The sequence below is a fragment of the Papio anubis genome, chromosome 1 (assembly GCF_008728515.1).
Source record: "Papio anubis isolate 15944 chromosome 1, Panubis1.0, whole genome shotgun sequence".
In the NCBI taxonomy this organism is placed as follows: domain Eukaryota; kingdom Metazoa; phylum Chordata; class Mammalia; order Primates; family Cercopithecidae; genus Papio; species Papio anubis.
This window is the reverse complement of record NC_044976.1, coordinates 127,249,515-127,274,822: the sequence shown is the minus strand read 5'-3', so window position 1 is coordinate 127,274,822 and position 25,308 is coordinate 127,249,515. Positions and strand designations below refer to the sequence as shown.

At 49.7% G+C, this 25,308-nt stretch overlaps 1 protein-coding gene across 4 annotated transcripts in view; it reads left to right on the top strand.

Annotated features, from left to right (window-relative positions):
- The window catches only part of IQGAP3 (IQ motif containing GTPase activating protein 3), a 47,055-nt gene that overhangs the window by 13,751 nt on the left and 7,996 nt on the right, over positions 1 to 25,308 (top strand). For 3 of the 4 annotated variants that reach the window (XM_009183613.3, XM_021924964.2, XM_021924965.2), the window contains 20 exons: positions 2,027 to 2,190; positions 4,310 to 4,467; positions 6,577 to 6,698; positions 6,802 to 6,965; positions 8,309 to 8,399; positions 9,892 to 10,059; positions 10,153 to 10,292; positions 10,397 to 10,567; positions 14,307 to 14,390; positions 14,552 to 14,623; positions 14,725 to 14,794; positions 17,847 to 18,055; positions 18,772 to 18,924; positions 19,225 to 19,388; positions 19,729 to 19,953; positions 21,124 to 21,264; positions 23,504 to 23,588; positions 23,988 to 24,220; positions 24,579 to 24,711; positions 24,845 to 24,947. In XM_009183613.3, the coding sequence (XP_009181877.2) occupies positions 2,027 to 2,190; positions 4,310 to 4,467; positions 6,577 to 6,698; positions 6,802 to 6,965; positions 8,309 to 8,399; positions 9,892 to 10,059; positions 10,153 to 10,292; positions 10,397 to 10,567; positions 14,307 to 14,390; positions 14,552 to 14,623; positions 14,725 to 14,794; positions 17,847 to 18,055; positions 18,772 to 18,924; positions 19,225 to 19,388; positions 19,729 to 19,953; positions 21,124 to 21,264; positions 23,504 to 23,588; positions 23,988 to 24,220; positions 24,579 to 24,711; positions 24,845 to 24,947 (2,850 nt within the window). The remainder of the gene's footprint in view (positions 1 to 2,026; positions 2,191 to 4,309; positions 4,468 to 6,576; positions 6,699 to 6,801; positions 6,966 to 8,308; positions 8,400 to 9,891; positions 10,060 to 10,152; positions 10,293 to 10,396; positions 10,568 to 14,306; positions 14,391 to 14,551; positions 14,624 to 14,724; positions 14,795 to 17,846; positions 18,056 to 18,771; positions 18,925 to 19,224; positions 19,389 to 19,728; positions 19,954 to 21,123; positions 21,265 to 23,503; positions 23,589 to 23,987; positions 24,221 to 24,578; positions 24,712 to 24,844; positions 24,948 to 25,308) is intronic. The other variant, XM_021924953.2, reaches the window with a different exon arrangement.

The following is a 25,308-nucleotide window of genomic DNA, read 5'->3' as shown; positions in this document are numbered from 1 at the left end:
TCTAGTTATTGCTGTAGTGGTTTCCAAATGGTGGTTTTCTTTTTTTTTTTTTTTTTGAGACAGAGTCTCGCTGTGTCGCCCAGGCTGGAGTGCAGTGGCTGGATCTCAGCTCACTGCAAGCTCCGCCTCCCGGGTTTTTACGCCATTCTCCTGCCTCAGCCTCCCGAGTAGCCGGGACTACAGGCGCCCGCCACCTCGCCCGGCTAGTTTTTCGTATTTTTTAGTAGAGACGGGGTTTCACCGTGTTAGCCAGGATGGTCTCGATCTCCTGACCTCATGATCCGCCCGTCTCGGCCTCCCAAAGTGCTGGGATTACAGGCTTGAGCCACCGCGCCCGGCCAAGAAGCTCATATTCTAACTCCGTTTCCCTTGAAAACATTATATACAAATTATAATTCTTTTTTGTTTGTTTTTGCTTTTGTTTGAGACAGAGGCTCACTCTACTGCCCAGACTGGAGTGTAGTGGCACAATCTCAGCTCACTGCAACCTCCACCTCCTGGGTTCAAATGATTCTCTTGCCTCAGCCTCCTGAGTAGCTGGGTTGACAGGCATCTGCCACCACGGCAGGCTAATTTTTGTATTTTTAGTAGAGGTGGGGTTCTTTGTGTTGGCCAGGTGGGTCTCAAACTCCTGGCCTCAACTGATCTGCCTACCTTGGCCTCCCAAAGTGCTGGAATTACAGGCATGAGTCACTGGGCCCGGCCACAAATATAATTATTTATTACAATAATGCAAGTTAGTAATTGTCTTCCTCCAAGAGATCTATCTGCACTGCAAGTATGAAGAGAAACAGTGCTGAGGCAAAATGCAGTAGCCTGTGGACATTAGACCTGTTACAGTTGCTTGCCTTAGTCTGGACTTGCTGTCAGGTTTAGAGGTTGCTCAGTAACCATTTGCCTTCGTCTAACAGAGCTTTCCAACATTCACTAGCTTTCAGTAGCCCCCAGGCCACTCCTGACTGGCTGCTTTCCTAATCTGCTCAGTTCATTCCCGATTGCCGATTGCCGCTGCCAGAGTAATCTCTGAAGCACAGATCTGATCTTATCTCCCTTGTTGAACATCTTCAGACCTTCATGGATTCTTGCATTATTTAGCCCACACTTTAGTCCTGTCTGTTTGTCCTGGCAGATAAGACCTTTCCAGAGTTCTTTGCCAGCTCTTCTGTTCACATTCCACCCAGTTCAGCCTAGCAAACTGTCTATTCTCCCTAGATTGCCCTCCAGCCTTTCCCATCACCGGCCTCTGGTCCTTTGGGTTACATTTCTCCCGCATTCTCACCTGTTGATAAGCAGGTGAAAACATTCTCCAGAGCTGTCTCCAAGGCTTCCTCCTCTGTGAAGTCTTCCTGCTCTGCCAGCCAGAATCCCTCCTCCCCTGCTCTGCCATAGCATTGTGTGGGGGTGGGGGGAGGTGGACTTCTAACATGACATTGACAGCAGTGCACTGTAAGTACTTTGGTATCCTTAGCTCTTCCCAGTAGATTGTGCTCTCCTTGATGCCAGTGCCCCTATCTGCTTGGCATTTTGTTAGCCACGGAGTTTGTAAACTCAGACTACGTTGAGGCACCACAGCCCCTTTTAAGCTTACTGCTGCCCTTTGCAGCAAACGGCTCCACCTTGGAACTGGTTCCTTATTTCTCTGTGCTGTCATCAAGCCTTGGTCCCTAGAGCCCCCTGACTAACCTCATCTTAGTTACGCTCCATAGCCACCTGTCAATCTTGTGCTCACCACCTTAGGAACTCACCCTCTGCCATGACAGCCACTCTGTGTTACATGCTGAGCTACTCAATTTCAAGGCCTGACAAATTGCTTCTTACAGAGCCTCTTCTTAAAGGGACCCAGCCCCTTTTCTTCCTGAACATTTAGAAATGCATTTTAAACCTAGCAGAAAACCTCACAGGTTTTTCAGAGCAGTTACAAAGCAATTTCCCCACCAAGATCCCCCAGCAGAGCCTAGTTGGTCAGGAGAGTGGAGATGCCACTGAATGCCCAGCCTGTACAACCTGTTGCTCTCCTCCCTTGCAGTGCTCCATGCTGTGCAGCGGATCAACAAAGCCATCCAGAGGGGAGTGGCGGCTGACACTGTGAAGGAGCTGATGTGCCCTGAGGCCCAGCTGCCTCCAGTGTACCCTGTTGCGTCAGCTATGTACCAGCAGGAGCTGGCAGTGCTCCAGCGGCAGCAGCAGGGGGTAAGCCCCAGAAATATGGGTCTAGCTCTGCAGCCCCCAAGTAGTTGGAGGGATCAGGACAGGCAGCCCAGGCCACCCTCTTGTGAGTGCAATATGAGATGCTGGCACAAGATTAGGATGGGGAAAGAGCTACCATCCCTGCCTTACTGAGCATATTTTAATAGCCATTACCTTGAGCAAACGCTGCTTTACATACTCACTTAATCCTTAAAAAGACCCTATGAGGGAGGCATTCTGTTTTAGAGATGGGGAAACTGAGATGCAGAGGTTAAGTCACTTGCCCAACACAGCTGTGAGTGCCAGTGCTGGGAGTGGATGCAGGGGCCCATGCTTTGAACCACTTCGCTGTCCCACCTCGTCCCAGTCCATACCTCTTCTCTGACAGTGAAGTGACAGGGCCCTCACTTAGGGACTTTCAGTCTGTCGGAGGAGTTAGAATACACCTGAGGGTCCAAAGAGAGACACAAGGAGAGAAGAGCAGATGACATAGGTGGAAGAAGTCTTCAGACCAAGGAAATGGAGGAAGCAGAGCTGGAAAAGCTTCCTGGAAGAGAATCAATAGAGAACTACACCCACAGCAGGTGTTTATAGAGCGTCTACTCCCAGCATGACTTGGATACAGGCACAGCCCTCAGGAAAGGCATAGTTCAACATAGGAATGACTATGTACAAGGAAGCATAAAATAAGTACTAAGAAGTAAAGCATTGTGACTAAAGTTGTGGACTTTTGAGCTGGGCTGCATGAGTTCAAATCTGGCTCTGCTAGTTCTTAGCTATGTGACATTGGGCAAGTTAATTACTTTCTCTGCTGCTCAATTTCTTTGAATATAAAATGTGAACAATAATATGTTTACCTCAGGCTATAGGATTAAATGAGGTAACATATTTGCTTAGAGAAGAACCTGGAAAGTAAGCTTTAGCTATTAATATTATTGTTGTTGATGTTCACAACATTCTGTTAGGAGAAGATAGGAAGGGGGCTGGACATGGGGGTTCACGCCTATAATACCGGCACTTTGGGAGATCCAGGCAGGCAGATCAGTTGAGACCAGGAGTTCAAGACCAGCCTGGCGAACATGGTGAAACCCCATCTCTACTAAAAATACAAAAATTAGCCAGGTGTGGTGATGGCACATGCCTGTAATCCCAGCTACTCCAGAGGCTGAGGCTCAGAGATCTCTTGAACCCGGAAGAGCCAACATTGCGTCACTGCACTCCAACCTGGGCCACAGAGTGAGACTCTATTGCAACAAAAAAAGAGAAGAAAATAGGAAGGGTGCTCTAAACAGAGGGCACAGCATAAGCAGATGTTTGAAAAGGAGAAGAAGGCAGGGCAGGGAAATGGGGCCAGAGCTTTTTGGGTGTGTGGTGCAGTGCAGTGTGGAGGTGACCACTCCATTTTCATCTCTGTATACCCAGGGCCTAGTGCAGTTCAATTTTTTAAAATTTTATTTTAAGACAGGGTCTGACTCTGTCACCCAGGCTAGAGTGCACTGGCGTGATCTCGGCTCATTGCAACCTCCACCTCCTGGGTTTAAGCGATCCTCCTGCCTCAGTCTCCCGAGTAGCTGGGATGACAGGTACGCGCCACCATGCTCAGCTAATTTTTGTATTTTTAGTAAAGACAAGATTTTGCCATGTAGGCCAGACTGGTCTCAAACTCCTGAGCTCAAGCGATCTGCCCATCTTGGCCTCCAAAGTGCTAGGATTACAGACGTGAGCCACTGCACCCGGCTAATACAGTTCTTGATGTGCAGTAGGGACCAATGGGAGCTGGTAGAGCTTACTTGTTAAGTGTGGGCTTTGAAATCAGGCAGCTCATTTTGACTTACATTATTGGTTGTGGGCTCATCCATGAAATGGGGATATTAATGGTACTACGGTTCTATTGTCGGCTTATTATGAAAATTAAATGATAATGTATGTGAAGTACTTATAATTGAGCACATAGTAAGTATTCTCAAGCATTTCGTATGATGATTATTAGTGAATGAATCAGGCCACTGGGGTTTTGGGATAGAGACACTGGGATATTTGAGAACCTTGGGGGCAGGATGGTGAATAGGCCTTTAGACCTTTCACCTGCCCACTTGGGAACTGGCCCTCCCACCCATTGTAGGAGCTTGGCCAGGAGGAGCTCTTCGTGGCTGTGGAGATGCTCTCAGCTGTGGTCCTGATTAACCGGGCCCTGGAGGCCCAGGATGCCAGTGGCTTCTGGAGCAGCCTGGTGAACCCTGCCACAGGCCTGACAGAGGTGGAAGGAGAAAATGCCCAGCGGTGAGAAAGGCTTAGCCACACATTGGGAGTGAGGGATGGGGGAATGCAGCCAAGACTCAGCAGTCTTCTGTTGGAGACTTGCCTTGTGTATGATGTCCCCCATTCTTGGGCCCAGGCCCACCCTCTGGGTCTGTTCACAGTTCCCTCGCCTGTGTTTCTTCCTGGGAGTGGATGGGGTCACAGTCATTCCTCTTTTCTTCCTTGATTCATTCTTTCCTAGCAGATGTTTGAGTACTGACCCATGTGCCAGATATTACTCTAGGTGCTGGGGAAACACCAGTGAACAAAACACTTTCTGCTCTTGTCTAACTTACATGCTAGTAGAGGGAGACAGATGATTAGAAAAGAAGATGAGGTGGCCGGGAGCAGTGGCTCACGCCTGTAATCCCAGCACTTTGGGAGGCCGAGGCAGGAAGATCACCTGAGGTCAGGAGTTTGAGACCAGCCTGACCAACATGGAGAAACCCCATCTCTATTAAAAATACAAAATTAGCTGGGCATGGTAGCACATGCCTGTAATCCTAGCTACTCTGGAAGCTGAGGTAGGAGAATCACTTGAACCCGGGAGGCAGAGGTTGTGTTGAGCCGAGATTGCACCATTGCACTCCAGCCTGGGCAACAGGAGCGACACTCCGTCTCAAAAAAAAGAAAAGAAAGAAAGAAAGAAAGAAAAGAAAAGAAGAAGAGGCATAGAGAAAAATAAAATAAAATAGGGCAAAGTGAGTAACGGGTAGAGACATAGTAGGGACGGTTTTTCTGTTTTACATAATGTAGTTATGCAAAGCCTCTTTGCTGAGGAGGTCATTTTGAAAGAGACCTAAAGGGCATAAATGATTGCCATGAGTCTATCTGGGGCAGAGGCCTTGAGAAAGCAATGTGCATGGTGTGTTCAAAGAACACCAAGAAGCCAGTGTGGTGGAGTCAAGTGAGGAAGAAAGAGGAGTGGGAGATGAAGACCAAGTAGCCAAGGCCTGACCATGTAGGACTCTGGTTTTTACTCTGAGTGAGTAAGGAAGCCATGGGAGGGTTTTGAGCCAGGAGGGAGTTGATCTGACCTATTTCGTTTTTTTTTTTTTATTTTTAGAGACAGGGTCTTGCTCTGTCACCCAGGCTGGAGTGCAGTGGTGCAATCACAGCTCAGGGTCTTGCTCTGTCACCCAGGCTGGAGTGTAGTGATGCAATCACGGCTCACTGCATCCTTGAACTCCTGACTCAAGTGATCCTCCCGACTCAGCCTCCCAAGTAGCTAGGACTATAGGCACATGCCACCATGCCTGGCTAATTTTTTAATTTTTTGTAGAGATAGGATCTCTATGTTGCCCAGGCTGGTCTTGAACTCCTGGGCTCAAACTATCCTCCCATCTTGGCCTCCTAAAGTGTTGGGATTACAGATGTGAGCCACCATGCCCAGCAATCTGATCTACGTAACAGGATCTTTCTGGCTGCTGTGCTGAGAATTGACTGCAGGGGTACAAGGGGAAAGTAGGGAGACCTGTTAGACAGCTATTGGAGTAATCTAGGCAAGAGATGATGGGGGCTTGGCCTTGAGCGGTAGTGGAGATGGGGAAGAGGAGTCAGATTTTGGATACATTTTGAAAGCAAACTGACAGGATTTGGTCATATAGTAGATATGGGGTATAAGAGAGAATGGAATTAGGTATGACTCCAAGATTTGGGGCAAGATGGGAGAGATAGTGGGACACGCAGGTTAAGCAGGGGAATCAGTTCAGATGTGAGCTGTTGGGTTTGAGGTGCTTGTTAGACATTCACTTGGAAATCACAAGGAGCTGGCTGGGATAAATGAATGGGCTGGAGATGTGCTTTCGGGAGCATATGGTGTTAAAGTCATGAGATTGGGTGAGATCACCTACAGTGTGAGTATGGAGAGAGAAGAGGTCTGGAGACTGAAGACTGGGGTGCTCCCATGTTTAGATGTCAGGGAGGAACCAGCAGGGGTGTCTCAGAAAGAACAGCCTGTGAGGCAAGAAGAGAACTAAAAGAGTGTGGTGTCCTGGAGGTCAAGTGAGGAAAATCGTTCAACTCTTTCCCCTGACTTCTGGCTGATGATTTACATGCTACTCACCTCTCTGCCCTTCACCCCGCTGCCAGTTACTTCGATGCCCTGCTGAAATTGCGACAGGAGCGTGGGATGGGTGAGGACTTCCTGAGCTGGAATGACCTGCAGGCCACCGTGAGCCAGGTCAATGCACAGGCCCAGGAAGAGACTGACCGTGAGTATAGTCTGGAGCTGGGTGGAGATGGCCCAACTTAGGCAGCCTGTCCCTTAGCCGTAAGTCTAGGGGCCCCCCACACACCTAGATCTCTGTTTCTTAGGGGTCCTTGCAATCAGCCTCATCAATGAGGCTCTGGACAAAGGCAGCCCTGAGAAGACTCTGTCTGCCCTACTGCTTCCTGCAGCTGGCCTCGATGATATCAGCCTCCCTGTCGCCCCTCGGTACCATCTCCTCCTTGTGGCAGCCAAAAGGCAGAAGGCCCAGGTGAAGTTAGGGCTGGTCATCAGAGCAGGAAGAACATTCTCTGTGGGTTGCACTGTACCCAGTCTGGCAGAGCTCTATTCTGATGGACACAATGGCTTCTGGGTGGGGGTCGGGGGGTGTTCCAATCTGGTAAAGAAGGATGGCCCCCATTGCCAGGGCAGTGGACAGTCCATGGGAAGAGCACAGACCTGGGAGCCAGAGAACCAGGCTGGATTTCCCACTCTGACCCTTAGTGACCATGTGACCTTGAGCAAATCCCTTGATATCTCTGAGCTCTATTTACTCATCTGTAAAGTACTGCCTACCTGGTCCTACCCAGCTCCCAGAATGAGGGTGAAAATTAAATGAATTGACAAATGGGGCAGGATTTTGAACCTGAAACGCCCTGAGTATATTGCAGTAGAGAGTGATTGAGAGCCCAGGCTCCTGGGCCAGACTACTGGAGCCTACGTCCTGGCAGCCTGACCCTGCACGTGTTACTTAACCTCTCTGTGCCTCTGTTTCATTACCTACAAGCTTGTGGCAGTAATGAGCGTATCTCATAGTTATGGGGTGTAAGTGAGATAATATGACAGTAGTACTGGCTAACATTTATTGAGTCCTCACTCTGTGCCAAGCATCATTTTATGTGCTTTACAAGTATTAATGCATAAGAAAGTGCTTTAGAATACTGCCTGGCACATAGTCAGTACTCAATAAAATGTTAGTTTACAAAGTCTATTATTAATGAGGAGAGTTGGGAAGGAGTAGAATCTGGGGTTGTGTGAGGCAAGGAAGGGTTCAAGCCTTTATCAGTCTGACAGTGTGGCAGGCATGGGATTACTTAACCTGTGGCCTCATGTAATCTTCCCACTACCTTGTCGGGTAGAGGAGTGTGGAGCAAGAAAAGGAAAGAGAAGGTAAAAGTCATGGTCAGGATCAGCCTGAGAAGTTGCAATGAGGCCTAGGGGAGTGGGGCGTGGGGGCAGGTAGGTGGAGCCTCCAGTGTGGGCTATCCCTGGACATGACTGAGGCACAAGAGCACGGAATCGAGCTGTTGAGAAGGTGGTGGATGCTGAGGGTTTGAGGAGCTATGCAGAGCCTCTGTGGTTCTGGAGGTGCTGTGGCCAAACTGAGTAGAGTTAAAAGCCCAGCAGGAAAAGAGAGCCTTCTGAGCCTGGCCACATCCCAGGGAACCACATGCCACACGTGCCCACACACAGGACAGGGAGCTGAGTAGAGATCACTGTCCCTGTGGCTCCCAATGCCTGCCTGCAGTTTGGTTCCCTTAGGCACCTTGGCCTGGGAACCTAGAGAGATTAGCTTGGGGTCTCATCTTTTTTTTTCCTCCCTCAATCTACCAGGTGACAGGGGATCCTGGAGCTGTGCTGTGGCTTGAGGAGATCCGCCAGGGAGTGGTCAGAGCCAACCAGGACACTAATACAGCTCAGAGAAGTAAATGGACTGAGCAGGGGACCCTGGGAGGGGAGGGATGTGGGCTCAGCAGCAGCCCAGATGGTCAGGGGGCCTCCCTGGTCACCTCCGTCTTCCTTCAACCTCTGTGGTGAGGCAGGCCAGAGTCAGAGCAGGAGGGCTGCTGTTCGGACTGCAGGATGGATTTCCTGGCAGTCAGCAGGGCAGGAAATTCTCAGGAGGTGAGAATCCATGGTTCACCCGCTGCCTCCCTCTATGCCTTCCTGTGGACACTTTCCCTGTAATGTGGGTGTGTGAGATCACACAGTAGTCAGAAATCCCATTTCTGCTGGTAACTTGAGTTTGGGTTCCAATAGTCAATCAGCTCTGGCTAGAAAATGTTTAGACTTGGAGTGAGAGAAGAGGAATTGGCAGGAGTTTGAGGAAAATAGGCAGACTCAGTGCAAGTAGACAGGGGTGTGCTGATGTGTGGTGCTGGTGGTGTTAGTTCTCAGTGGCTGTGGTCTCTCTGTCCATCTGTCTGTCTACTAGTGACTGGAAGGCAGATGCTACATCAGCCATTCCCACCTCTTAGGCTCTCTTCTCCTAAGAAACTGTCCCAGAGTCCTCTGCCCATATCCTGCCTTTATGCTTCTCTTTTGAGACAGGGTCTCACTCTGTCACCCAGGCTAGAGGGCAGTGTACTGTGATCTCCATTCACTGCAACCTCTGAAGCAATCCTCCTACCTCAGACTCCTGAGTAGCTGGAAGTACAGGCATGCACTATCATACCTGGCTAATATTTTTTCTTTTTTTTTTTTTGAGACAGAGTCTCGCTCTGTCACCAAGACTGGAGTGCAGTGGTGCAATCTTGGCTCACTGCAACCTCCACCTCCCAGGTTCAGGCGATTCTTGGGCCTCAGCCTCCTGAGTAGTTGGGAGTATAGGCACCCACCACCACAGCTGGCTAATTTTTGTATTATTAGTAGAGACGGGGTTTCACCATATTGGCCAGGCTGGTCTCGAACTCCTGACTTCAGGTGATCTGCCTGCCTTGGCCTCCCAAAGTGCTGGGATTACAGGCGTGAGCCACAGCGCCTGGCCAATTTTTGTATTTTTTTTATAGAGATGGGGGTTTGCCATGTTGGCCAGGCTAGTCTCAAACTCCTGGGCTCAAGTGATCTGCCTGCCTCAGCATCCCAAAGTGTTGGGATTACAGGCATGAACCACTGCTCTGGGCCTTTATGCTTCTGTTCAAGCTGATTTTCCTTTTATCAAGCCCCAACTCAGCCTAGCCCCACGCTGCCTCCCTCGGAGTGCTTCCTTGACTGCTGCTGCCTTTCCCTCCAAGCACAGTTGCATGGTGCTGCTTTTCATGTATGTGTCTCTGTCCATCCTGGGATGTTCCTGTCTACTCCTTCAGAAGGGTGATTTTGTGTCCTCTTTCATGGAATCTGTCCCTAGTGGACAGGCTAAGGCCCATGGGAGGGACTTAGGCGAAGTATTGACTGCTGTCTCCTGATGCCCCTGTCAGTGGCTCTTGGTGTGGCCGCCATCAATCAAGCCATCAAGGAGGGCAAGGCAGCCCAGACTGAGCGGGTGTTGAGGAACCCCGCAGTGGCCCTTCGAGGGGTAGTTCCCAACTGTGCCAACGGCTACCAGCGAGCCCTGGAAGGTGCCATGGCAAAGAAACAGCGTCCAGGTAATGGCCCCAACCTGACCCTCCTCTTCTCTGCCTGCCCCAGCCACCCCTTGCCTACTCTGAACCTTTTCTGCTTGCTTGGTTTCTGCTTAGCAGACTCAGCTTTCTGGGTTCAACATGACATGAACGATGGCACTGCCTACTACTTCCATCTGCAGACCTTCCAGGGGACCTGGGAGCAACCCTCTGGCTGCCGCCTCCACACCTCTCACCTGACCCGGGAGGAGATCCAGGTTGGCAGAGCCCCTGCAAGGGTGGGGGATTTTGGATGGGAATGCCCTGAAGAAGAGGCTCCCACTCCCTGAAAGACCACAGCATCTCTCTCCTGCCTCCACAGTCAGCTGTCACCAAGGTCACTGCTGCCTATGACCGCCAACAGCTCTGGAAAGCCAACACGGGCTTTGTCGTCCAGCTCCAGGCCCGCCTCCGTGGCTTCCTAGTTCGACAGAAGTTTGCTGAGCATTCCCACTTTCTGAGGACCTGGCTCCCAGCAGTCATCCAGATCCAGGTGGCAGGCTCTGGCTTTCTCAGTCTTCAGGGCCTGCGCTTATCTGGGCTCCAGGGTATCCACCCTGCTTCCTTTTTACTGACATGGGAATGATCTTTCGGCCTCTAAATAGTAGTGGTTAAAAGCATAGGTTCTGGACCCAGACCATGTACGTTTGAATCCCAGCTCTGTCACCTCTTAGCTGTGTGACCCTGGCAAGTTACTTACCCTCTCTCCCTCAGTTTCCTCACTGGTCCCTCAGTCTTTTCATCTGAAAAATAGGGCTAATGAAAGCACCTACCTTATAGAGTTGTTATGAGGATTAAGTTGGGTAATATCTCAATTGTTTATAAATTGTGCCTGGGAGGTAGGTAAGAACATGGTAGAAGTTACCATGCTATTTATGTCATCATCATCACTATCCAGAGAGTAAGAGCTGCTTTTTAGCTTCCCCAAGGGAAGAGTGAAATAAGATTTAGCTGGGTGCAGTGGCTAACACCTATGATTCCAGCCAGTCAGAAAGCTGAGGTGGGAGGATTGCATGAGGCCAGGAGTTTGAGGCTGAAATGAGCTATAATGGCACCACTGCATTCCAGCTTGGGCAACAGAGAGAGCAGAGTGAGACCCTGTCTCTAAAAGAGTGTGTGTGTGTGTGTGTGTGTGTGTGTGTGTGTGTGTGTGTGTGTGTTTAGTAAGACATCAAGGCTTAGACACCAGGAGGGCTCGAAGAAGTGGTGGTTAAACAGAAAAGGGGTGAAATATCCTTTAGGAAAAGAAGAGTCTTCTACCTTTCCTCTCCAACCAGCCCTTCCCATTTTTATTCTTCCAACCCGTGGATGGTCCAGTGTGGCCTCTGAGACTGACCTGTAAGTAACTGAGACATGAGGCTGGTAGAGAAGATAGCCAGAGGCACTGTGCAAGCCAGGAATCATGGCAGTTGAGCAGATACCTTCCCAGGCAGATGTGATCTGGAGGGCCTCATGGGGGTGCTGGCAATGTAAAGATGCTTTCATAAACTTTTTGAATGCCAAGAGCATGCCACTTGGCACTAGGCAAGGGTGGGAGATGGGTGCGAGGCCTAAGGGTGAGTAATCACATCTCTCCCCTCACAGAAATTGGAGTACACTTGATGTTAGACATTGTGATAGGAGGGACACAAAGACAACACCAGAGGACTCCAAGGGAGACAGATGTGCAGACCAAGACTGGCAAATGGCCCTTGATTATGACTGACGGTGTTGGGGGGTAATTGAGAGCTTAGGCTTTGGGGTCAGAAGGTGGAGTTTGCCTCCTGGTCCTACCACTTCTGGGTCATATGACATTGGGCACCTTACTTATGCCCTCTCTAGCACTCAGTCTTCTCATTCATAATGATGGTGCTCACCTCATATGTTGATTGGGAAGATTCAATAGGAAAATTACATGTAGCACTTAGTGTGGTAAGTGCTCCATTGATGGGAGCCATTATGAGATTTTGTTTTCAGGGCATTGGTCCCAGAACTCAATACAGAACTTTAGTGAGCTGTATTTAGTGGTCTGAATCATAGGGATTTCTCCATCCTAAGCCCAGTCTGGAATTTCACACTAAGGCGATGAAAAACCACACCGACAGTGAGAAAGAAGATGGAGTCAGAGGGAACATTTGTCACTAGTACCAGAGCTGTGTGGGCTGTGGCCTGGGTTCTGGGAGACAGAGAAAGAGAGAGGTAGCCCAGAGCCTTGAGCCTCTTGCCAGGGGAAAGGAAAATCCAAAATGAGGCTGCCTGGGTGTGCTGAGACTTTATCTCCTAAAAGCTCTGACCCACCCTGGCCAGAACCCCAGCCAGGATCCTGAATTCTGACCAATTCAGAGGCCTTAAGGAGCCTGGTGGAGGTTGTGTAGTGGGAAAGAGCAGAGAGCAGACCACTCTCTTTCACACCCACAGCAACTTCAGACCACCCACGGCAACTTTCCAGGCAGTACCTGGAGGAGGAAAAGAAAGAGTCCTGAGGGCAGGCATGGAAATGGGGCTTCCTGACCTCTAGGCTCCAACATGGACAGCTGGCATCATGGACCAAGCTATCCTCTTTTACATCCTTTCCCAACAGAAGGGCCATGTAAGCCTCGAGGGAAAGCTGGCAGAACTGGCTTTAGGAAGGGCTGGGGGCAACTGAATGAAAGGGGTTGCTTCCTTGCCGGGCACGGTGGCTCACGCCTGTTAATCCCAGCACTTTGGGAGGCTGAGGCGGGTGGATCACGAGGTCAGGTGTTCAAGACCAGCCTGGCCAACATAGTGAAACCCCATCTCTACTAAAAATTTAAAAAATAACTAGCTGATCATGGTGGCAGGCGCCTGTAATCCCAGCTATTTGGGAGGCTGAGGCAGGAGAATCACTTGAACCTGGGAGGTGGAGGTTGCAGTGAACATGGGGACTAAAAGACAGGAAGGGCCAAGCATGGTGGTTCATGCCTGTAACCTCAGCACTTTGGGAGGCCGAGGTGGGAGGATCACTTGAGTCGAGGAGTTCAAGACTGACCTGAGCAATATAGTAAGACCCCATCTCTACAAAACATAAAAAATTAATCAGGCATGGTGACACATGCCTGTGATTCCAGCTACTTAGGAGGCTGAGGCGGGAGGATCACTTGAGCCTAGGAGGTGGAGGCTGTAGTGAGCCATGACGGCACCACTGCACTCCAGCCTTTGAGACCCTGTCTCAAAGGAGAAAAAAAAAAAAAAGATGGGAAGGATTTCAGTGGGTAGAGATAGGGCTGGGAACAAGGGTGGGTATAAAAGATTTGGGGACAGAAAACCATAAGGCATGTTTAGAAGAAAGTGAAAAGTCTGATGCATCTAGGATCCTTAAGAAGGTGGGGACCAGTGGAAAGTCAAATAGGCAGTGTGGGGTCAGATGGTTGAAAACTTCTGGAAATAGGCTGGGACAGTCTAAGAGGTACTTTAGGAAAATTAATCCCACACAAGCTTGGAGTGAAAGGGAAAAGGCTCCTAGGAAGGAGACTGGAATGGAAGAGGGCCTTGAGATTTTAGAGACCAAAGGAGGCATGATTTGTGCAGATGTCAGTTGGACCCTTTGCAGCAGATCAGCTAGGGGAGAGGCCATTGGCCTGACAGCTGAATTACTGGGGACCTTGGTGGGACGATTTGCTGAAAGCTAGGGTCAGGAGCTGGATTGTGTTGTAAAGAGAATGTGAGTTATGAGAGCATTAGTGACCTGCTGCCCAGGTGGCCCCTGGCAGAGATGGTGAGCACATGGCTTTGTGCCTGTACACACTTCGCATCCACACAACCACATTCATTTCCAGACTGCTCTCTGCCCACTTTCTGTGCACATGAGGGAGGGTGGAGTGTGTGATAGGGTGTGGGTGGTCTGCATATGGGTGTATGAGTGTATTTTAGGCTGATATGGTACATACTTTGGTGAAGTTGGTGAGTAGGTGTATGCTTTATTATCTTTTAGGACTGTATCTTATAGTTGAGTTTCTGTGAAGAGGTATTGGTTAGAGGTGTGTGGGTGTGGGTATGTGGGTGTTTGTTCTGGGACCAGGGAGTATGGCAGAGGGCATTGTTCGCTATGTGCAGCCATTTGGTCTTCCCCATGAAGTTGGAAGTTCTTTGAGAACAGGGCCACTTTCCCCTTCCCCCTCTATTTAACTGCCCACTTCCGTTCCCTGGAGAGCCCAGGACAAGGATTTTCTTAAAAGCCTCCCTGACCAAAGGAGACCTACTTGAGTTACTGCCCTTTCTCTCCTGATTTGCAGGCTCATTGGCGGGGTTATAGGCAGCGGAAGATTTACCTGGAGCGGTTGCAGTATTTTAAGGCAAACCTGGATGCCATAATCAAGGTAGCTACAGTGGTTTTGGCAGGCTTCTTTCTCTCGAAAGACCCTCTGAGAACAATCTTGCAGTATTGTCACCTCCTTGTGATCTCTGGATTTGGCTGAATTGGCCTGGGACTGAGGGTGGGCCTCAAGCTGGAGCTGAGGCAGTGTGTTTCTTCTCCCAGATCCAGGCCTGGGCCCGGATGTGGGCAACTCGGAGGCAATACCTGAGGCGTCTGCACTACTTCCAGAAGAATGTGAGTGTCACCTTGCTCCCCCTGCCCACATACCCAACCTTTACCCATGAGACTAGAGCAAGGACAGCCAGCAACCCTTTTCCCATCTGTGTTCGTGGCAGGTTAAGTCCATTGTAAAGATCCAGGCATTTTTCCGAGCCAGGAAAGCCCAGGATGACTACAGGATATTAGGTGAGCTGCCTGATCCACCCTCCCCAGCTGATGGGAGGGAGAGCACCCCACAGAGCCAGGCAGGTCTAGACATCCTTCTGGGACTGCACAGCAGGTAAGGGGAAGGTAGTCATAAGTCGTCTGTGCAGGAACGTGGAGCAGAGGTTGTAACAAAAGCCCACCTGCTCATCCCAATCACAGATAGCCTTGTCACAGTGAAAGTTCTAACCAGGCTCTTTTTGTACCAGGCTTAGATTATCTACCTATTGCTACCACCAAAGCAAAAAGAAAAGGATCTTGCTTCTTTCCTTCGGGTTCCAACTTCTCCCCTCCAGACCTCTGTGGCCCAGCACAAACAAGGCCTGGTGAGGCACACAGAGTCCATTCTGTGGTGTGGGGAATGTGAGAAGCACCCAAGGGTGCTTCATCTTCCTGCTCCATATTCCCCATTAGTTGAGTGCTCATTTAAAGCTTTAAAGAGGTCCTTCCTGGCCCTTGTTCTACAAGTTCAGAAGCTCAGCAAATGGCATCCCCTTCCTTTTTGTGAAATTGACAAGTAGTCCATTTCCACATTCACCTCTAGCCCCTGAGTTCCTGAAGCAGTAGACCCCTTTCCTTCCTGGCCTTGAGGCTGCACTCTTGGGCTTCTGGTGAAATGTCCTATTCAGGAATCCTCTCCTTCACCTCCTCAGTCCTTCTTCGCCCCTGAACTGCCCACAGGGACTTTGCCTGTCCCTTCTCTGGTCATGCACACTCAGGCCATCTGCTTCCTGTCAACAAGCTTCTTTCTCTCCTTCCCTCTCCCCAACCTAGCCCATTCTATTTTGTCTCTGTGGCTACACTAATACCATTGTCCTGGCCATTTTTTGTCTTCTTTTTCTTCTCTTCAGTTTATGGTTTTTCTGGAAGAATTTGTTTTTCCCTAGTGCTGTCTCCTGACTTCACTGGCCCCCAAACTTTATTCAGAGCTCTACCATTTACTAGCTGCGTGGCTCTCAGCAAGTTACTTAACTTCTTTTTTTTTTTTTTTAATTGATTATTTATTTATTTGGGACAGAGTCTCACTCTGTCACCCTGGCTGGAGTGCAGTGACACAATCACGGCTCACTGCAGCCTCAACCTTCCAGGCTCAAACTATCCTCCCACCTCAGCCTCCTGAGTAGCTGGGACTGGAGGCATACACTACCACAACTGGCTAACTTTTGATTTTTTGTAGAGATGGGGGTCTCCCCATTTTGCCCAGACTGGTCTCAAATTCCTGGGCTCAAGTGATCCACTCGCCTTGGCTGCCCAAAGTTCTGGGATTACAGTCGTGAGCCACCACACCTGGCCAATTAACTTCCTTCTTGCCCACTTTTCTCCTTTATAAACTGGACATAATTCTAATATTTGTCTTGTAGGGTTGTTTTGAGGAGTTAATATGCTGTATTTCATCGAATCCAAGATGCCATGAATTGTCTTGGATTCTACCTTTCTTCACTCCTCAAAGATTTGTCCCCAGGCCAGGCATGGTGGTGGCTCACACCTGTAATCCCAGCACTTTGGGAGGCTGAGGCAGGAGGATCACCTGAGGTCAGGAGTTTAAGACCAGTGTGGCCAACATGGTGAAACCCTGTCCCTACTAAAAATACAAAAATTAGCCAGATGTGGTGACAGACGCCTGTAATCCCAGCTACTTGGGAGGCGAAGGCAGGAGAATCTCTTGAGCCCGGGAAGCAGAGGTTGCAAGGAACTGAGATCATGCCACTGAATTCCAACCTGGGCAACAGATAAAGACTCTGTCAAAAAAAAAAAAAAAAAAAAAAAAAATTTGTTCCCCTATTGTAGCCAGATTAATCCATTAAACCTGTACATGTGATCATGTCACTCACCTCCTTAAGAGTTGTCATGATGCCCTGTTGCCTTGAGGGTAAGGTCCAATCTCCTAACCACAGCTTTGGGACTCTGTGATCCAGCCTTTCCCTGCACCTCTAACCTTACTGACCTGCCCCTCACCACCTACACCTTCTGCACTGTGTTCCAGATACAGTGGACTTTCGGCACTCCCCACATTCACCCTCTCCACCTCCTTTTCACCGACATCAGGGATGTCTCACCTCCTCCTTGCAGTGTTTCTTCACTCCCCAGTGGGGTTGGGCAACCCACTTTTGTTTTCCCAAAGATCCCCATGTTTGCTCTTCTCAAAGCGCTAACCACATTGCAGTGAATTGTGGTTTATTTGTCTAGTTTCCCTACTAGACTGCCTTTAGGGACAGGGACTAGTTTTATTCATCTTCCAAATCTGACTCCTTCATTTATTATTAACTGTGTAACATAGGGCAAGTTGCTTACCTTCTCTGAGTCTCAGAGTTATCATTGGTAAGAGAGGATAGTTATAGTGTACTGACCTCACAGGTGGTCTTAAGTGTGTAAAGCACTTAGAACAGCTTCTGTCTCATAGTAAACATTCTATGTATTAGTTGTTTTGTTGTTATTTCCAATAAATTAGCTCAGAGGCTTCTTTCTTTTTTGCTCAAATACTAATTCCAAAGGTGATTCAAGGAGAATCACCAGCTAGCTCTGACCTCCCCTATATTATAAAGCCCACTGTCCATCCCATCTACCTGTCCTTCCTGGTGTGTACAGACACTCCTGACAGAGGAGCACTGTGAGGGCAAGCAGGGCTGAGTGGTGGCTGGCAGGTAGGAGGAGGAGCAGGTTGGCCCAGCAGAAGTGAGTGGTAAATTGCGGTAGACAAGGGAGGTCTGGGAGGATAATCAGAGGGAGCTGTGGCTCTGGCTTTGGTGTCAGAGGTCCCTGGGATAGGCCCAGGCTGGGGTGAATCAGAAGTAGGGGAAGAGCAGCTATTATGTCATCTCCAGTTATAAGACAGGGGGCTCAGGGACAGGCCTGGCTAAGAGGCTACCCACTGCCCTCCAAGTGCAAGCAGAACCAGTTAGAAGACGACTGGGGTTGGGGACCTGCTGATTCCAAGCAGAACGGGGACTGGGGTGGGCTAACTCTGGGGCAGGGACTGGCAAGGAGGCCTCTGATGAGACATGCCTAATCCTGATGCCTCCTCCCTTCCTCCCAGTGCATGCACCCCACCCTCCTCTCAGTGTGGTCCGCAGATTTGCCCATCTCTTGAATCAAAGCCAGCAGGACTTCTTGGCTGAGGCAGAGCTGCTGAAGCTCCAGGAAGAGGTAGTTAGGAAGATCCGATCCAATCAGCAGCTGGAGCAGGACCTCAACATCATGGACATCAAGATTGGCCTGCTGGTGAAGAACCGGATCACTCTGCAGGTGTGGGGCCCACCAGTCCTCCCCTTCCCCAGATCTGTCTACCTCTGGAGATGTGATGCTGACCATTCTCTGTTTGCTAATCAATTTTTTCAAAATGGTGTGGATTTTATCACCTGACTCAGTTCCTTGTTCCAGTGGCCCTCTGCCATTCTAATAAATCATTTCGGGGGACCCATGACAGAGTAGAAAGAGCATGAGACCTAAAATCAGAATGCCCGGCTCTGCTGATTCCTAGGGATGGGGCTGTGGGTGCTCATTTCACTTCTAAGTCTGTTTTCTCATTAGCAAACTGGGAATAATGAGAATGTCCGCCTCTCCAGGCCAAATATAGAGATAGATAAGAAAGCTCTTTAAATCATAAATTACCATACAAATATGCAGTGACAGGGTAATAGTGACATAGTGATAGCTCCACCTCAAATGTGTGTAGCAGTCTAATAAGAAGTGATAGCAAAAGCCAAATAGACACAATTCCTCAGCCTGGCAACCCAATTCTCTTTGGAGACTCACTCCCATGACAGGAGAGGAACCAGATGGAGTCTCAGGGCACTAGGAGGGGCCCTTCCTCACCCTAGAACTGCTTCTCTCCCCCAGCTTATGCCTGTTCCTTGAACAGCAGAAAGCCCTGACTCTTCAAGGCACTGATTCTGGACCATACGTTCTGTGCCCTGGGATGGCCTAGGCTGGTTGTATCACCCATTCCTCCACCCCTGCAGGAAGTGGTCTCCCACTGCAAGAAGCTGACCAAGAGGAATAAGGAACAGCTGTCGGATATGATGGTTCTGGACAAGCAGAAGGGATTAAAGTCACTGAGCAAAGAGAAACGGCAGAAACTGGAAGCATACCAACACCTCTTCTACCTGCTCCAGGTTAGCAGAGGACTTTCCAAGGAGAAGTCTCTCCCATCTCCTGAGGGTCTGAGACTTCAAGGCCTTCTTGTCTGTGCCTTTGACACCATGCAAGGTGTCCTTTCCCATAATCTTAATTCCTTATCCCCAGGAAAAGAGACTACCTCTTCCCCTGTTTGTCTGGAATGTCACTAGCACCTGGAGAAAGTGTGGTAGTGCTTTCTCCATTCCAGATTTCCATCGAGGGAAAACCTTTCTTTATCCTATCACTGGTCCTCGAAGTACATGGTCAGCCATTCCTGTCTCCCCTCTTGCTTGCAGACTCAGCCCATCTACCTGGCCAAGCTGATCTTTCAGATGCCACAGAACAAAACCACCAAGTTCATGGAGGCAGTGATTTTCAGCCTGTACAACTATGCCTCCAGCCGCCGAGAGGCCTATCTCCTGCTCCAGCTGTTCAAGACAGCACTCCAGGAGGAAGTCAAGTAGGCTCTCCAGACACAAAGGAATGGGGAGAGAATGGGTTAAGAGATGCCCCTGTTGGCTTCTTCACAAGGTGACAGCTTGTTGAGGCTTAAGGGTAGAACTGGAATCAGAAGACCTCTCTTCTCTGCCTCCTGTGGAGAAACTGTAAAACATCTGGGACAGCACAGTGGGAGGATATGGGCTGACATGCTAACACAAAGGTTGAGAGAGATATCAAGACATTCCTTAAGAGCAGGGACACCAGGGCAGGCTTTGAGAGCCAAAATCTCAAAAAGAAAAAGTAACGGTTTGTCCTACACAGAGGCAGAAGACTAGCTTCAATGACCTCTTAAACCACAGGTCAAAGGTGGAGCAGCCCCAGGACGTGGTGACAGGCAACCCAACAGTGGTGAGGCTGGTGGTGAGATTCTACCGCAATGGGCGGGGACAGAGTGCCCTGCAGGAGATTCTGGGCAAGGTTATCCAGGATGTGCTAGAGGACAAAGTGCTCAGCGTCCACACAGACCCTGTCCACCTCTATAAGAACTGGATCAACCAGACTGAGGCCCAGACAGGGCAGCGCAGGTGAGCACATGGGCAGAGGGAGAGCTCTTTTTGGTCAGCTGTGTCTCGACCCTACTGGGGAAGCTTGGGTGTACTTTGAAGGTGGCATATAAATGGGCGTGCTGATTTATGCAAATATGATACCAGCTTTTTAGGCATGAATAAGGTAGTCTTTTAGACCCCCTCTGATAATTAACATGAAACTAATGTAAATGATTCCAGACCTGGTGGGCTTAACTAAAATGAGTACAGATGAATATGCAAATGTGCTTAATTGCTATGTCAGTGCTTGCAAATGATGTGTCAAATTTGCTGGCAGTAGAGCCGGGCCCAGTGGCTCACGCCTGTAATCCCAGCACTTTGGGGGCTCAAGGTGGGCGGATCACCTGAGGTCAGGAGTTTGAGACCAGCCTGGCCAACATGGTGAAACCCCAACTCTACTAAAAATACAAAAATTAGCCTTGTGTTGTGGCCTACTCCTGTAGTCCCAGCTACTCGGGAGGCTGAGGCAAGAGAATCACTTGAACCTGGGAGGCAGAGGTTGCGGTGAGCTAAGATCATGCCACTGCACTCCAGCTCTGGGCAATAGAGTGAGACTCTGTCCCCCCTACCAAAAAAAAAATTGCTGGGAGTTAGGACATGGACTCCTATTTATAGGGGTATAGATGAATATTTTTATTTATAGATGAATAGGCAAACGAGATAGTGGGAGAAATAGGTTGCCCTTATCGCCTGGGGTCATTGCTCAGGTCTCTAGGTGCTAGGGAAACATAGCCACGGAGGCGAGCAGGCAATCCTGGTGGCTGTTCTGGATGGCACAGGAGGCTTTAAGTGAGGAAACTATAAGGCTCTGGCCCAGCCTCTCCATTATTCCAAACTCCCAAAGACTATTTGCAGCGCAGCCGCCTGCTTGTCATCTGTTCCCCTTAGAAGCATCCATAGATTCCAGGTTCTCTGTTCCTTCCTACATTCTTCAGCTTCCCTGTAGATACTCTAACTCTTCTTCACCTCCCGATTGCATTTCTCCAGTCCTTACTCTCATTCTGGCCCTTTCTCCTTTAGCATGCTGAGCTGTCCTTAGCACATCTGTATAAGATCTTGTTGTTAGATAAGAGTTTAAGGAATAGGGCCTTGGGGAAGGAGGCCATTGGAGGGTGCTCCTGTTTATACCTTGTCTCTCTCTGCTCATAGCCATCTCCCGTATGATGTCACCCCGGAGCAGGCCTTGAGCCACCCCGAGGTCCAGAGACAACTGGATATCGCCCTATGCAACCTCCTCGCCATGACTGATAAGTTCCTTGTAGCCATTACTTCATCTGTGGACCAAATTCCGTATGTGCAACAGCCCCACCCCAGCCTACACATGGGATTTTGAGAGGGCCAGGCCACCATGGGGAGCAGAGCAGGGTGATAGTCCTGCAGGGAGGAAGGCAGGGAGGGAGATAGAGCCAGGGGTACTCAGAGGGGTTCCTGGAGAGATGTGGGGAATGCTCCAAGCTCCTGCTAGACAGCTGAGCTGAAAGATGGCATGTAGGTCTGCATGTGGCCTGGTAAGATGTCAGTGGAACCAGAGCAGGGACCCTAAAATGATCTCAGGGACACTTTATTATCTAAGAGCAAATGAGGAGAAAATGGGACTCTTCAGTTCCTAATATCAAAAATAAATATTTTAAGCCCATAAAGTACTTTATAGTTCTCTCTTTTCTTTAAATTTAGTCAATACATTTGGTTTTCTACATTTATTTTTTGACACATAATAATTGTACATGTTCATAGGGTACAGTGTGATGTTTTGATACATATATACATTGTGCAATGAATGATGAAATCAAGGTAATTAGCATATCTATTACCTCAAACATTTATTTGTGGTGAGAACATTCAAAATCCTCTCTTCTAGCTATTTTGAGATATACAATACATTATTATCAACTATAGTCACCTCCTGTGCAATACAGCACCAGAATTTATTCTTTCCACCTGACTATAACTTTGTACCCATTGACCAACCTCTCCCCATCTTCTCTCCCCCTCTCCTGCCCTCCCCAGGCTCTGGTAACCACCATTCTACTCTCTACTCCTGTGAAATCACCTTTTTTAGATTCCACATATGAGTGAGATCATGCAGTATTCGTCCTTCTGTGTTTGGCTTATGTCACTTAACACGAACCTCTAGGTTCATCTATGTTGTCGAAATGGCAGGATTTCATTCTTTTGTTTGTTTTTCTTTATTTTTTATTATTTTTGAGACAGGGTCTCACTCTGTTGCCCAGGCTGGAGTGCCCAGGGCAAGATGAGGATGCTGAAAAGGGGAACCCATAGAGTTCATAACCCTGCTCCCCAAACCTGGAGAACTGGATTAAGAGTTTACAATTAGGAGTAAGAAAAGATTGTTCTAGGCCGGGCGCGGTGGCTCAAGCCTGTAATTCCAGCACTTTGGGAGGCCGAGACGGGCGGATCATAAGGTCAGGAGATCGAGACCATCCTGGCTAACATGGTGAAACCCCGTCTCTACTAAAAATACAAAAAACTAGCCGGGCGAGGTAGCGGGCGCCTGTAGTCCCAGCTACTCGGGAGGCTGAGGCAGGAGAATGGCGTAAACCTGGGAGGTGGAGCTTGCAGTGAGCTGAGATCCGGCCACTGCACTCCAGCCTGGGCGACAGAGCGAGACTCCGTCTCAAAAAAAAAAAAAAAAAAAAAGAAAAGATTGTTCTAGGCTTAAGAAAGGAAAGTACACAATGAGCTGTAAACTTCTGTCTCTGGTACCCTAGGAGGGGAAATTGCTTTTAAACGAATTTAATTACATTTGTAGGTGGCACATCCATAATAAGAATAATAATGATAATGAAGTCTAGCACATTTGAATAGTACTCTACCATTATGCATTACTTTCGCAGACATAATTTCACTTGATCCTCAAAAAACCCTGTGAGAAGAGAGGGCAAGAATGATCATTCCCATTTTCTAGACCAGGGGACAGACTTACAAAGGGGAAGGAAATAGCCTAAGATAATATCTCTGGTTGGTGGTGGAGTCCAAACTGGAGCTTCTCCTCCTGGCTACTTGATCTCCTTGGGACCCTGCCTCTAGCCCAGACTAGGCCACTCACAGGTGCTCTGTGACAGCTGACAAGGTTGACTACCTCGGAGCCACCTAGGCTGTCCTAGGACAGGGATTTGGCTGTGAGTGTCAAATACCCAAGCTTTAGGTTAACAGTGCCTCTGGGGGATGGGGGATGACTGTGGTGATCTGGAGTGCTCTGTAGGGGAGACCAGAGAGTCTCAAAGAAGAGGTTCTCAGGCCAGGTTGGAGGCTGTGTGAGACATTTAGTAGATAATAGGCCCCTGGTCCTGACTACTGACACAAGGCAGGAGGGATGGACAAGGCCCAGAGATGTTCAGAGGAAGGCAGCAGGGAGGTGGCTATGTATAGTGGAGGGACAGTGCTTGAGCTCCACTCTGGAGTGGCTGAGCCTGGGGGAGCAGAGACAGCCATGCACTCAAGCTCTTATATCTGGCAGAGAGAGATGGGCAGAGGCACAGGCACAGTGCACCTGTTTCTTTGTCCCCAGGTACGGGATGCGATATGTGGCCAAAGTCCTGAAGGCAACTCTGGCAGAGAAATTCCCTGACGCCACAGACAGCGAGGTCTATAAGGCAAGTGTTATCTTCCCACCCCCACCTTTCAATCCCTCCTTTGCTTTGCTGGTACCTGCGATCCTCAGACCGAAACAAAAACACAAAAAATCCTATGCCATAACAATCCAAGGAGGGAAATATGCTGCCCCTTGTAAATGGAGCCTGGCTCACGCTGGGGCATGAGCGAACAGAGTGGGCAACACTGGCTTCTTGTCAGGAGATCTAGGTTCAAGTCCCAGCTCTTGCTCAGGTTTGCTGTGTGGCCTTGAGAAAGTTGCCTGCCTGCTCTGGGCCTGTTTTCTTTGAAGTGAGGGGGTTGGCCCAGGTATCCCTTCCAGCCAAGCAAGCTGGGAATGTGGGGCTGCACCAGTCAAGGTGGCCCCTGGACACTTCTGGGAGAGTCTTCTCTGCCCTCAGGTGGTCGGGAACCTCCTGTACTACCGCTTCCTGAACCCAGCTGTGGTGGCTCCTGACGCCTTCGACATTGTGGCCATGGCAGCTGGTGGCACCCTGGCTGCCCCCCAGCGCCATGCCCTGGGGGCTGTGGCTCAGCTCCTACAACACGCTGCGGCTGGCAAGGCCTTCTCTGGGCAGAGCCAGCACCTGCGGGTCCTGAATGACTATCTGGAGGAAACACACCTCAAGTTCAGGTCTTGGGTCCCTTTCCTCTCTGTCCCCTTTCTTCCCTCTTCTCATCTTTGACATCCCACTTCTCCCCTCCAGAATCCATGAGGACAAGAGGCATAAATAGAACGGAAGAGCGTAATGAGTGGGGTGGAGGATAGGTTGTTGGAAGGACTCCTCAGTGGAGAGAAAGGAGACTATTAAGAGAGATTGGCTTGAGGGGTCACTGGGACGGAGGTAGGGCAGGACAGAGGGCAGAAGCTGAGACTGGAGAGTCCAAATTGGCCTGAGCAATCGCTGGAGAAGGCTGGGGAAAGGATGGGGACAGAAGATGTGTGGGGTGCTGGCTCTCCCCGCTCTCTCACATGCCCTCCCTTTGGATAGGAAGTTCATCCATAGAGCCTGCCAGGTGCCAGAGCCAGAGGAGCGTTTTGCAGTGGACGAGTACTCAGACATGGTGGCTGTGGCCAAACCTGTGGTGTACATTACCGTGGGGGAGCTGGTCAACACGCACAGGGTGAGGGGCTGAGATCTGGAGAGTGTTGACTGGGTGGGCAGGGGTTTGGTAGCCTGTGATGGGGTAGTGGGCTGGCCCCAGGGAGAAGACCTGGCTCAGACCCTGCATTTCCTTTTCTTCCTCTGTCCTGCAGCTGTTGCTGGAGCACCAGGACTGCATTGCCTCTGATCACCAAGACCCCCTGCATGAGCTCTTGGAGGACCTTGGGGAGCTGCCCACCATTCCTGACCTTATTGGTGTGTGCCCTCCTTGGCAGCCGGGGCCAGCTAAGGGGCCTGCAGGGAGGGAGGGACAGGCAGGCAGACAGGCCATGTGAGCGCACCCATGCAGTCTAGGTCTTGTGCCAGGCGGCTAGTTCCATACTCTCCCTCTAGTCCTGACATGGGCACAGGGACACAGATTGAAGTGGAGAAGGTAGACAGACGGTAGAGGGACCCGTGATCATCAGGTAAATGGCCAATTAAATGATGTGAAAGAGGCACGGGGATAAGGGTCTCATTAGGTTTCTCTGAGAAGGAGGCGTTTCTGGGCCATGGAATAGGAGGAAGCCAACTTACTGGGAGGAAGGATAGAATGAAGATGGTGATTAGAGAGAGC